The 12,173-nt window shown below is 39.6% G+C and overlaps 1 protein-coding gene across 2 annotated transcripts in view; it reads left to right on the plus strand.

Annotated features, from left to right (window-relative positions):
- Window positions 1-12,173, plus strand: part of LOC127515159 (plectin) — a 210,868-nt gene that overhangs the window by 170,001 nt on the left and 28,694 nt on the right. For both annotated transcript variants that reach the window (XM_051898500.1, XM_051898499.1), the window contains exons 20-24: window positions 674-904; window positions 7,919-8,041; window positions 9,268-9,364; window positions 9,435-9,580; window positions 9,664-9,910. In XM_051898500.1, the coding sequence (XP_051754460.1) occupies window positions 674-904; window positions 7,919-8,041; window positions 9,268-9,364; window positions 9,435-9,580; window positions 9,664-9,910 (844 nt within the window). The remainder of the gene's footprint in view (window positions 1-673; window positions 905-7,918; window positions 8,042-9,267; window positions 9,365-9,434; window positions 9,581-9,663; window positions 9,911-12,173) is intronic.

Here is a 12,173-nt window from a genome sequence, read left to right on the forward strand (position 1 = left end):
ATGCACAGTATATTGATATTGACTCATATTCTTTCCAGATGAACAGAATACCCTTTTTTTTCTTAAAGGTTTATTTTGTACTGTACAATAAAACTTTGTCCATCTTTTTAATAATCAGCCATAACATGAAAGTAATTATTTGGTAGGGATTTCCCAATGCAGTGCTATGTAGTTGTAGTTCTACTTGTTAAAATGCTTAAATCTGAGTCACTACCATCCAACGTACACTACCGTTCAAAGGTTTGGGGTCAGTTCAATATATACACGATCAGGCATTTTATATATATATATATATATAAAACAGTTATTTGAAATAGAAATAATAGTGCGTATTATTTCTATTTCTACTGTATCTTTGATCAAATAAATGCAGTTTTGGTGAGCAAAAACATTTAAAAACATTTTAAAATCTTATCTACCCCAAACTTTTAAATTGTAGTACATAACCGCACAAAGACTTCTACTGTACTTAGTATCAGCATTATTTATAAATACAGATATCATATTGGTGTCAACAAAGACAAAAAGTCACGCACTTGATTTATAAAAATGTATCCCTAATAATTTGTGCAACATTTTGAGCTACCCTGAAACTAGAGGCTGTATATGAAATTACTGAGAGCAGACATCAGTGGTGATACTGATATGTGGCTGACTCATTTTGTCTCCTCAGGTGGCACAGAGGGAAGAGCAGGTCCTCCGTCTGAGAGCTCAGGTTGTAGCTCTGCAGGGGGATCTGCAGGTACACTGCACCCAGCTGGAGAGTGGAGACGATGCCCTTGCCGCACTGAGCCAGCAGCTCCGAGACACACTGGAAGACCTGGAGCACAGCCGTAATCACGCACAAGAGTGTGAGCTGCTCATCAGCACACTCAGAGACACTGCTGCAAGCCTTCGTCACCAGGTAGCCCAACCGAACACTCCATTAACTAACCCTCTTCGTAGTGACCATGATTCCAAGTAAGATCGAACATCCTAAACATTAAAGGGTTAGTTCACCCAAAAATGAAAATTCTGTCGTTATTTACTCACCCTCATGTCGTTCCAAACCTGTAAGACTTTTTTGTTCATCTCCGGAACACAAATGAAGATATTTTTCATGAAATCTGAGAGCTTTCTGTCCTTCCATAGACAGCTATGCAGCTGACACTTTGACGCTTCAAAAGGTTCATAAAGAGATCGTAAAACTAATCCATATGAATCGAGCCTTTAAGTCCAAATGTTCTGAAGACTCGATCACTTTTTATGATGAACAGATTTAATTTAGGCTTTTATTCACATATAAACATTGATCAGCGAACATTAACAAAAGTTCGACGCGCAAGAACAAACCTCTTTTGGAAGCTCAAACGTGCTGCGTAACACGAGAATGAACATTATTGGTTTTTGCATGTGAAGCGAACATGCTTGAGCTTATGTTTACCACAAATGATGTGTGAGTTGATAAATGTTATATGTGAATAAAAGCCTAAATTTAATCTGTTCATCATATAAAGTGATCGTGTCTCTTCAGAAAATTTGGACTAAACAACTCAATTCATATGGATTAGTTTTACCATCTCTTTATGAACTTTTTGAAGCATCAAAGTGTCAAACTGTCTATGAAGGAACAGAAAGCTCTCAGATTTCATCAAAATGAACTTCATTTGTGTTCTGAAGATGAACAAAAGTCTTATGGGTTTGGAACAACAATGAGGGTGAGTAAATAATGACAGAATTTTTTGGGTGAACTATCCCTTTAAGAACCACTAAAATCAAAGAGAATGAAAGGAATCTGACTGGTTGGTAGGTGGGTCTCAAACAAAAAACTAGAACAATATCATCATCAAAGTTTTAAATATTACTTTTCATGCAGTGTGTAATACAGCTGTTTGTGAATATAAAACGTCTGCAAAGTTTTAAGGATAAAAGTGCACGACAAATAAAGTTCACCTAAGTGTCACCTGAAAGAAAGAATCAGTTCTGAGCTAGAGATGTCAGCAATTCCAGTGTAACTTCCTGACATATTCTTCACATTTGTATAAGGCCATCCTATGGTCTTCATTGGCTGCCTGCGAATGACGTCTACTTTGACCCGCCCTCAAACACTGTAGTTGTAGCTGAGACTGGAAGAGTTTGGTTTGTGTTGTCGACATGTTGAGAAGACGCTGTTTTCTGCACTGCGACAGCAAAGCACTTTGCATGCACTTCAAAAGTATGAGGATTCGCACTGGAATTGATATGGTAAAACTGATGCCATCATTACCGTTTATATCACTGTGTATCAAATGCTGAGGATGCCTCCGGAGGTGAAATTCATATATGGTAATGTGCGTTTTGTTTCAGACACATGCTGTGAGTGGTAGACCAATAACAACAGACTGGGCCTTCTGACCAATCAGAGCAGAGTAGGCTCGTGGAAAGGAGGAATGTAGAGAGACTGAATCCTTTATATCAAACCATTTCAGACACCGTGAGAAAAAATAAAGATGATACGGCAATGTATATTATGAGAAAATGAAAGTTTTTTTTGGACTTGGATGCATGTAAACCTATTGTAGGAGACTTTCAAAATAAAATTAGGAAACTTAAATACAGCATAACAGGGGCACTTTAATATTTTTTCTTTACGGCTTTTCATCATGATATAAAGACATGAAAAATAAAAAATAAAAACATTGAAATGAATATTAATTCAGAAAATGAAAACATGCTCATAATTAGACCTATAGAACGATGACGTCTCTGTGGGCGGAGCCTGCCTGGTGGCAGAAAATGACAGTTCTGCAGTATCGGTCTGTGGAAGCCACAGAATAAAAGAATAAAAAAAGTTAATTTCGAGTTTATATCTTACAATTCTGACTTTTTTTCTCGCAAATCTGAGTTTAAATTTCACAATTCTTAGAAGGAAAAACAGAATTGTGTGATATACTTGTTATTCTGTCTTTTTTCCTCATAATGGCAAATTTATATCCTGCAATTCTGACTTTTTTCCCCCTCAGAACTGTGATATAAACTCACAATTGTGAGTTATAAAGTCAGAACTGGGAGATATAAACACGCAAATGCAAGAAAAAAGTCAGTATTGTGAAATAAAAATGTTATAGGCTATGTTGAAAAGTTATCTATGTAAAATGTTATAGGTTTAAATGTTATTTCATGCTGTAACTGCTATTTATGTATGTCCCCTATGAACTGCATATGTGAATATTAGACTTACTGTTTACATCAAATTCATGCTTTAATAGTAATCATTGCAGGTTTCATCAGTCCAGTCTGTGACTTGCCATATAAACGTCTGTGTTTAGCTTCAAAGGGCGTCTTCAACGATGGTATTCTATAAAAATAAAGACTATATTTTTTGCATTTCGATTCTGACATCCAAAGGCACAACAAATCTTCTCTTATTCTGTGGATTTTACCCATTGTCCTCCACTTGTTACTGCTATTTTTCTGCCACCACTATGCATGCGCAGCTGGAAGTGATGTAACTGTGACGCCTGCTCCAAATTGGTCAATAGAAGTGTTGTATTTAAGACATTGTATGTATGTATGAATAGCATTTTTAATGTATTTTTGAAACAATTATTAGATCCAAACAAAACTATGAGCATCATTTCATTGACCCAGGAATGTTGCTCTAGGAATGCTGATCCAAGAAATGTGTCCTACTTTGGCTAAATCACTGTATTTTTACACCTGAGAGCTATTAAATTGAGTATTTTGTGTCCCAGAGAGATGCTGCAGATTTGCACTATGAATGCCCCATAATGCAACAGACTAAACACGCTCATCTCCTCCCTAGAGTTGAATTCTGTTGGGTTTAGATTGCATATCAAGCCAAATGAAACCTAGTTGTACAGGTGGAAAGTGGCTTGTTAGTGCAGCTTGAGGTGTGAACACAATGGGGAAGGGAATCTATGCCACTCTACGGGTGCAAAAGCCAATCTGAGCTTCAGATACGTTTGAGTGTTCTGACTGGATTGTATCGATCCAGGTCAGAACCCTCACGCTTCACGCTATGTGTGGAGAGAGCATTTTCAGGTGTTTCATTTCCCACAGTGTCAGCGAGAGAGCTGTGATAGGCTCTCTTGAGGAATTCTGGGAGTTGAAGTTGTTATTGATTTGTAGTTGTTGGGTAAAGATTGCGTGTGTGACGCTTTCAGACAGCGCGACTGGTGTTTAAATGGACCTGAAGTTGTTTTGATTTGCGTGTACATATACCGGGAGGGGCGGCTGGGTGGCGTAAAGTGGAAAAGCCTGCTGGGTCTGTGGTGTCTGGTTGAAATAATGGGCATTGCTCTCAGCGGTAGAGGGACAGGCCTTGTCTACAGCCCAGCGGTGCACTCACATTTGTCGGATACAGTGCACACTAGGTGTGAGGACCTTCCTGCCATACCTTCCCGCTCCTTCCTGTGCCTTTTTCTCCTCTAGCACCTCCGGCTTCTCCTCTCAGATGTATATGATGCCCAGTGTCCCATTAGCAATCCCTAAACATCACACTCATGCACACTATATTGATCCATTCTCAGTCAGGACCTCAGAACACACACGTCCTTCAGCCGTTTGCCCATGTCTCCTTCCCGTATGTGTAAGCTTCACTTAATTGCTTCCGCTCACTCAGAACCTGCTGTGCTGTCTGTGCCCCCGCATTACAGCACATAACCTTCAACAGAGTGAGAAGGAAAGTTTCCTTTATCCTTGATTGTGATGTAAAACATCACATCAGTTAATCACCTCACTTTTTTCATGCTCAGTGGGAGCTGTTGGCAATAATATACTCTTAAGGCCAAAAAACAAAATCGAAGAATAAATTGGTTGGGACATCATTCCAAACAAAAGTAGGCCAAAACAAAGGCCCTGTTTACACCTGGTATTAAGATGCGTTTTGGTCGATTGGATCACAAGTGGACAATGCTAAATACAGGTGTAAATGGGGTCTAAAATGTTTTGAGCTTGTCCACTTTCTACCACTTCCAGAGGTAGTCAAAAATGCATTCGACTGGATTGCTTTCGTAGTGGAAACTCTCAAATGTGTTCGAACCTCCACAAAAGACCGCCTACTCTCCGCCTACTCTCCGCCTACTGACCTAATGCATAAACATTATGGGAAGGGCTCTAGCCAGATGAGATTTAAACTTTGTCGGCTGAAGAGTTTGGTTTGAAGACGAAAAACGTACCAAGCACAATGTTCTCTCACCATTCCTGATTTCTTTCATGCACTTGTTCGGCGTAAAGACTAGAAGGGATACAGCTACGGACACTGGGCATGTGCAAAATTAATATTGGGCCATTTAATTACTGTATTTGCATTATTGTAAGGGTAGGTTTAGGGTTGGGGTAGGTGTAGTCGTTAATAAAAGCAATCTGATAAGTAGCAAATTTATTTACTGTTATTTTATTATGAAATTTTGCCTCACTTCCGGCCGTAGCTGTATCCCTTCTAGACACAACCCTTGTTCAGCGTGGTCTTGCGGCTTTCAGAGCAGAAATGAAAGCTGCTGCTCTCCTTGTGTTTTTCCATCGTCTTCGTTATTTCGTCCATTAGATCAAAAGATCTGAAAAAGCCCATACATTTACCTGCCTATAGACCCTCCCCTCTAAGAAATCAGGACAGACATGGTTGAAAGTTGAGAAAAGAGATTAATTAAGACACCAGGTGTAAACGGGCATGTATCTCCCTCGTCTTCTTGTGATTTGATCGACCAAAACGCATCTTAATACCAGGTGTAAACAGAGCCAAAGTTCGTTTCAGGAGTGCGAAACAGCTTACCAGTGTGAACTTTCCGGAAAAGTTCTCTTCGGCTGCTAAACACCTTTGAAATACCATTGGTCCCTGATGATTATGTAATAGGTAGGTGTGGCTCTGCGGCTCCGTCTTCTTTGATGTGGAAATTTTCTCTGGTTCGTTTCTTCTGTTCAGTCCATTGAAGTCAGATGCGAAAAACATGAACACACTGGAGAGTTGTTTATAGTAGAAACTGAAGTTGTAATTGACGTTGAAGTTGTAAAGCGACACTGACACTGGTTTTTTTTTTTTGTTTAATACTGTAAAGCTGCTTAGTTATAAGCAATGCATTGTATAAAGTACTATAATACTACTATCGTAAGCGTTAGTTCACCCAAATATGAAAATTCTCTCATTTACTCACCCTCATGTTGTATCAAACCGGTATTACTTTGTATTTTCTGTGGAACACAATGCACATGTTGCTCTTTACATAGAATTATAAAATAGGGACTGAAGCTTTCAAGTTTTAAGAACGTTGCAAAAGCATCATAAAAGTATTCTAAAAGTAGCCTGTGTGACCTCTGAATTAATATAATAGCTTTGTGTGAGATTTAAGTCATTATTCACTGATAATCTTCCACTCCAGTGACTGCTCATTTAGTCAGCTGAAGAATGGAATTAGTCAATGAATCATTCAGATGGTTTTGTGTACTAAATCAGCCGATTCAGTGAACTCAAATGAACATTTGATTCATAAACTTGACATCGCTCCTTTTCTCATGTTGCTTCTTTTTTTGCAGAACGTAAAAGAATATATTTTGTAGAATTATATGAACAAACAAGAAAAAACATTTCTCAAAATAGTCATACAGGTTTGGAATGACATGAGCATATTTTTAGATGAACTACCGCTTTAAGCATTTACTCTTAGTTTTGTTTTAATTCATGTCATTAATTGTATTTTAAGTCCTTTAATTTATTTTATTTTATTTCCTTTTGTTCGTTTTAATCTCCTTCAAATTAACTAAAGATTTATTTTTTAATATTTTGTCTATATTTTCTGTTTATTTCTTGTTTGTATTGTTAATGTGTAAGGCACTTTGAATTGCCAGTACGATATGTTCAATATAAAACCTCTTGCTTTTCTTGTTTTTTCCTAGCTCATCATTGACTTTGTCTTTCTCAGAAGAGGGAGCAACAGGCAGCATGACATAATGAAATATTATCTTCGTTAAGCCTGAGCCCATTTGGAACTGTTTTATATTCAATCTTCAGTTCTGACAGCACTGTGATGGACTGATTTATGTTTATGTTATGTTAAGAACTTAACAGGCATGTCCTGTTATCAGACCATACTCTGACTGAAGAAAATCAAGATTAGATCGAGACTGAGCTGCTTATGGTTTTACATGCTGTTTTACAGTTCAGAATAATGACTACCCAGTCTTTCTGTCCAGATTACTGCTTATTTCCCTGTTTTATAACACACAATAAACCGCATGATCATGGCTCATGAATATTAATTAGACGACAGATCATTTGTCATCTAATTAATATTCAGTAGTCTTAAAGGGGTCCTTGATTATGATTTCACTTTTTTAACTTTAGTTAGTGTGTAATATTGCTGTAAAGGGAGATATTTTCTTGTACAGAAATCTCTTTTTAATGTAAGGCTGAACACCGTTACTGACAATCATCATTTTGGCTGCGTGAGATTCTCCAGCTTTGTTGTTGTTGAGCAACTGAAGCGTGAGCTGTTAAAGCTCCGCCCTCTTTTGGAAAGCGTGCCGGGAGCAGCAGCTCATTTGCATTTAAAGGGACACCTCCCCTCGCTCACACCCAAATAGGGGCAAATTTGACAAGCTGTAATAAATGATCTGTGGGGTATTTTGAGCTGAAACTTCATAGACACATTCTGGGGACACCAGAGACTTATATTATAGGTCCTCTTTAATTAAAAGCCACAAGTGGCCTTTCGGGTTATTCAAGATATATTCTTTTTAGTATATGTGTTCCCTAGGAATGAAACCCTTTACCATGGTGTTTCTAGCACCATGTTTTACTCATAGTTACAAAAAGACAATTCTCACGTTTATCACCACTCAAACTTGAATGTGTGAATTGCCTGTTGCTGTGACAGCAGGATTGTAAATCTAAAGAACTTGTGAGAGCCGAGTGTGACAGATTGTGTATGTGTGTGTCTTCTAGGTTGAAGAGCAAGAAGAGACGATAGTTAAGACACAGGCTGATTTTTCCATCTACCGGGCCACTCACGTTCACTCCGACTCAGACTACGAATCCCAGCTGTCCCGCGTCCAGGAACTAGAGCACGTGAGTAAAGCAATATCAGTGTTTGTCTTTTAGTTGAGAAAAACGCCACATGCTACACTCACATCTGCATGGATCCATCACTGTAATCTCTGCCTGTTACAAAAATGGGCTTTAAATGGACCCACCTGCTCCCCGTGTCATACGTTACTGTATACATTGACACTGCAACTCACAGACTATTTATCAGTCATGAGCTGAGGCTTTGATTGGATCCAGAGAGGCTTCGTGCAAGTTCATGGGCACCTTTGTGACTAATTGTTTGTTATGTCAGCGTGGCAGCCAGCCATCCAGCTTTAATGGAGTGTAGTGGAGCGATCCATCAGGCTGTCAGAGAGCTCGCACGTCAGCCGAAGTGTCAGCGGTTCGTCGCACTCTACGCAAACGGCGACGTGATTTAGTGCCCTCCTCGCGCCACTGCCCACCCGCTCCCCGTTCTCAGATTGATTACCCTCCGGTCCCGCTGACAGTGCCCGCCATCTTCTGGCAACCTTTTAGCAGCGTTTTATAGATGATTCCAGCACCTCGTTTGGCTATTTATACATCTGTAAGTGGCCATGAAATATAGATTTGTCTTGACACATGTTCGCGTTGGAGTGGCGAGTCCCAGCGCCTTGTGACACCTCGTTATTTTAATGGTGCCAAACGAAGGGCCCCCAACCTTGCCCGTGTTTGCAGATTATGCCTCTACTTTATTAGTTTCGCAATCAGAACTCGCTAAAACCTGTCCCGTTCGCATGCAGCAGACGAGAGCATGGTACGTGTTCCCCGCACCGTTGTGACACACCGCTTCACCTGTCAGGTTGACGTGCGCACACAACAGAGTTGCCAGGGTAATTAAGCGATGGCACCCACACACAGAGCATCCCAGAGACTTAATTGAATGGTTAGCGTGTCAAAAGCGCAAGCTGCCGGATTGGAGGCGACACCTGTCAGGGACAAACCTTGTGTCGCAACCTCGTGTGTGTACGTGCTGCAGTGGGGATGCTAAATGAAGGCCAGACGGGGGTGGAATGGAGTCGAAGAGGCGAGCAGAAGCAGCGGGCGTAGCGATAGCCTTAGGGATGGAGACAGCTTGGGGGAAGAGGGGAGGTTCGTATCCGCTTTAGGTTGGCCCCTCCAGCGCCACGGGCATCAACACGACTCCCCCAAGGCAAAATCACTGAAGTTTGACAGCTATGTGACGACTTCGCGTGTTAGTGGAGGTGTGTGTGTGTGTTTGTCCTTAGGCGCTGTTCCAGTCACTGGAGCGCTGCGGTCAGAGCGGCCAAGAGCTGCGGGTCTGCCAGCTGGAGTTGGCGCGTCACCGAGATTGCAGTCCGGCAGGTGAGTGAACTCGCTACTCACATTCTCACTCCATTCTACCACTGATTCCAATCAGCTGTGTGTGCTGCAGAGGTGCAGCGACTGCAGGAGCAGGTGAGGAAGCTCCAGGTGGATGCAGCAGATGAGGCCCGGAGACGAGCACAAGTTGATACTCTGGAGCAGAAGGTAGCCAATCTGGAAGGAGAACTACAGGCAGCTCAAAGGCATTATGACCAGGTAAACATGTACACACACACACTCACAGGTGCAGATCAGAAACGCTTTGCCAATGGCAGATTCTCACAGCCGCTCTCTCTCAGGCTATCCAGAAGAGAGACGCCCTACTGAGACAGTCCGAGGCTGATCTTCTGCAGGCACGGGAGAAGATCCGAAGCAGGGCGGCAGAGGCAGAGAAGCAGGCTATCTCTGCTCGAGGGCTGGAAGCTGATCTGCAGAGAGCCAAGAAAGAGAAAAGGCAGAGGGAGAAGGAGTGTGCCTCACTCAAAACACAGCTGCTTCAGCTCAGAGAACAACTGAAGGAGGCTCACGACACCTGCAGAGACACGGGTAACACAGAGTGCAACACCTGTAGAGTTTACATGGTGGATTGCCATGATGTGAATAGTTGTAAATGTATACTTTATGAATCTCTTAGAAGATTCTTACCTGAAACTGCAAATACAGCAACCCCAAAAAGTATTTAGACACCTAAGCCAACAAATATCAAACCAATTGGCAATCATTTTAATGAAAAGTAGCACACTTTTCATGCAAAACATTTCACATAAAAAATGATTGTGACACTTTCTGGTTGCCACACACTACTGGATCATATGGAAGCTTGTTTTCACCACTAAATTAAAAAAAAAGGTAATTGTGACTTTTTATCTCACAACTCTGACTTTATTTCTCAGAATTGCGAGATTTAAACTTGTAATTGTGAGTTATGATGTCAGAATTGTGTGATATAAAGTCAGAATTGCAAGATATGAAGTCAGAATTGCGAGTTATAAAGTCAGATTTATGATACATAAATTCGCAATTGCGTGTTATAATGAGGAATTGTGAGGGAAAAAAGACTGATGTTTTTTCTCAGAATTGCGAGATATAAACTCACAATTCTGACTTTTCTCAGAATTGAGTTTATATCTCGCAATTCTGAGAAAAAAATTCAGAATTGTGAGATATAAAGTCAGAACATCAGTTTTTTTTTTTCCTCACAATTCCACATTATAACACGCAATTGTGAGTTTATGTCTCATAAATCTGACTTTATAACTCGCAATTCTGACTTTATATCATGCAATTCTGGCTTTATAACTAGCAATTGTGAGATAAAAAAAGTTGCAATTACCTTTTTTATTTTTTATTTCATGGCGGAAACAAGCTTCCATAGGATCATGTTTATAGTTTATGTCATGAACTACACAGGCGGTTCCTCTGCTAGGGCACAAGCACTAAAAACCATCTTGGGCCAGTTGTTCGAAAGTAATCTGATCGGATTTCGGCTATCGGATTGGATCAAATCTTGAAAAGGGGTTATTCAAAAGGAAAAAAGGATTCTGAAATCAGATTAGATCACAAAATCCAATCTTGGTTTTGATCTGGATAAAATCATCAGTTTGTGTTGTTTAAAACTTTTTAGTAAGATTGGGATACCTTTGATCCAAAAAATCTGGATTATACTGATCCCATCAGAAGGGTGGATTTCAGGAACAAAAATGTAATAAAACTTTAAAACTGGTCAAAAAATACAACATTTGTATCATGTAATATGCATACACACACATATTCTTTATTTTGCTCTTGATTAGTTAACTTTTAAAGTAATAAATTAGAAGTAGACATTAGACTACATATTTAGCCTTTCGATAACCTACTGTATAGTAAAAAAGAGAATTTGTTGCAATAAAATAATCCTCAAACAGCTGTAAATATCTAACAAAAAATATTATATTTAATTCAAAGTGTTTTTTAATCACTGTTTGTAGACTACATTGGCACAATAATAAGAGATGAACCAGTCAAAAGTTTCTCGGGTGAATGCCACGTGGAATTCTGAGAGAATGCAAAAGCATTGAAATGTTTTTTGTTTTTTTTTCTCCCCCATCTCATATTCTTTCTATCACCATGTCCCTTTAGGGGCTCCATAGAGCACTAGTAATCCAGATTTGGTAATCTGAAAAGGTGTGTATCTGGATCAGGGAGATCCAATCCAATTTTGCTTTGAAAAACCAGCACAAAAGTAAGATGGATAACCTGATCCTGGATAGCAAAACATGGGATTTCCAAATCCAGATCATTCTGATCCAGATTAAACTTTTTGAACAACTGGCCCCTTGGGACCTGTTGATTAAAAGGCATAACTAAAATGGCTCAGAGATGTGAAGTTGGTACTGAGAAAGCTTGTATGTGTGCAGGTGCCATTTGGTTTGAAATTCATACATTAAGTGTAACTTAAAGGGATAGTACTCAAAAATGAAAATTCAGTCATCATTTACTCTCTCTTATGTCATTCCAAACCCATAAGACTCTTGTTCATCTTCAAAACACAAACTAAGATATTTTTAATGAAACTTGAGAGATTTCTGTCCCTCCACTGAAAAAGTTAATAAAGAGAGTAAAAGTAATCCATATGAAACGAGTGCTTTAATCCAAGTCTTCTGAAGAGACGTGATCGTTTTATATGACAAACAGATTAAATTCACATGTAAACATTAATCAATGTACATACAAAGAGCACAACAAATATTGTAAACAGAATCTCAGAAGTGCTTGATTGACGACCATGAAAATTCATGCTGGTCCGAGTTGGTCATTTCAGCAGGGC

This window comes from Ctenopharyngodon idella, chromosome 7 (genome assembly GCF_019924925.1).
Source record: "Ctenopharyngodon idella isolate HZGC_01 chromosome 7, HZGC01, whole genome shotgun sequence".
Classification (NCBI taxonomy): domain Eukaryota; kingdom Metazoa; phylum Chordata; class Actinopteri; order Cypriniformes; family Xenocyprididae; genus Ctenopharyngodon; species Ctenopharyngodon idella.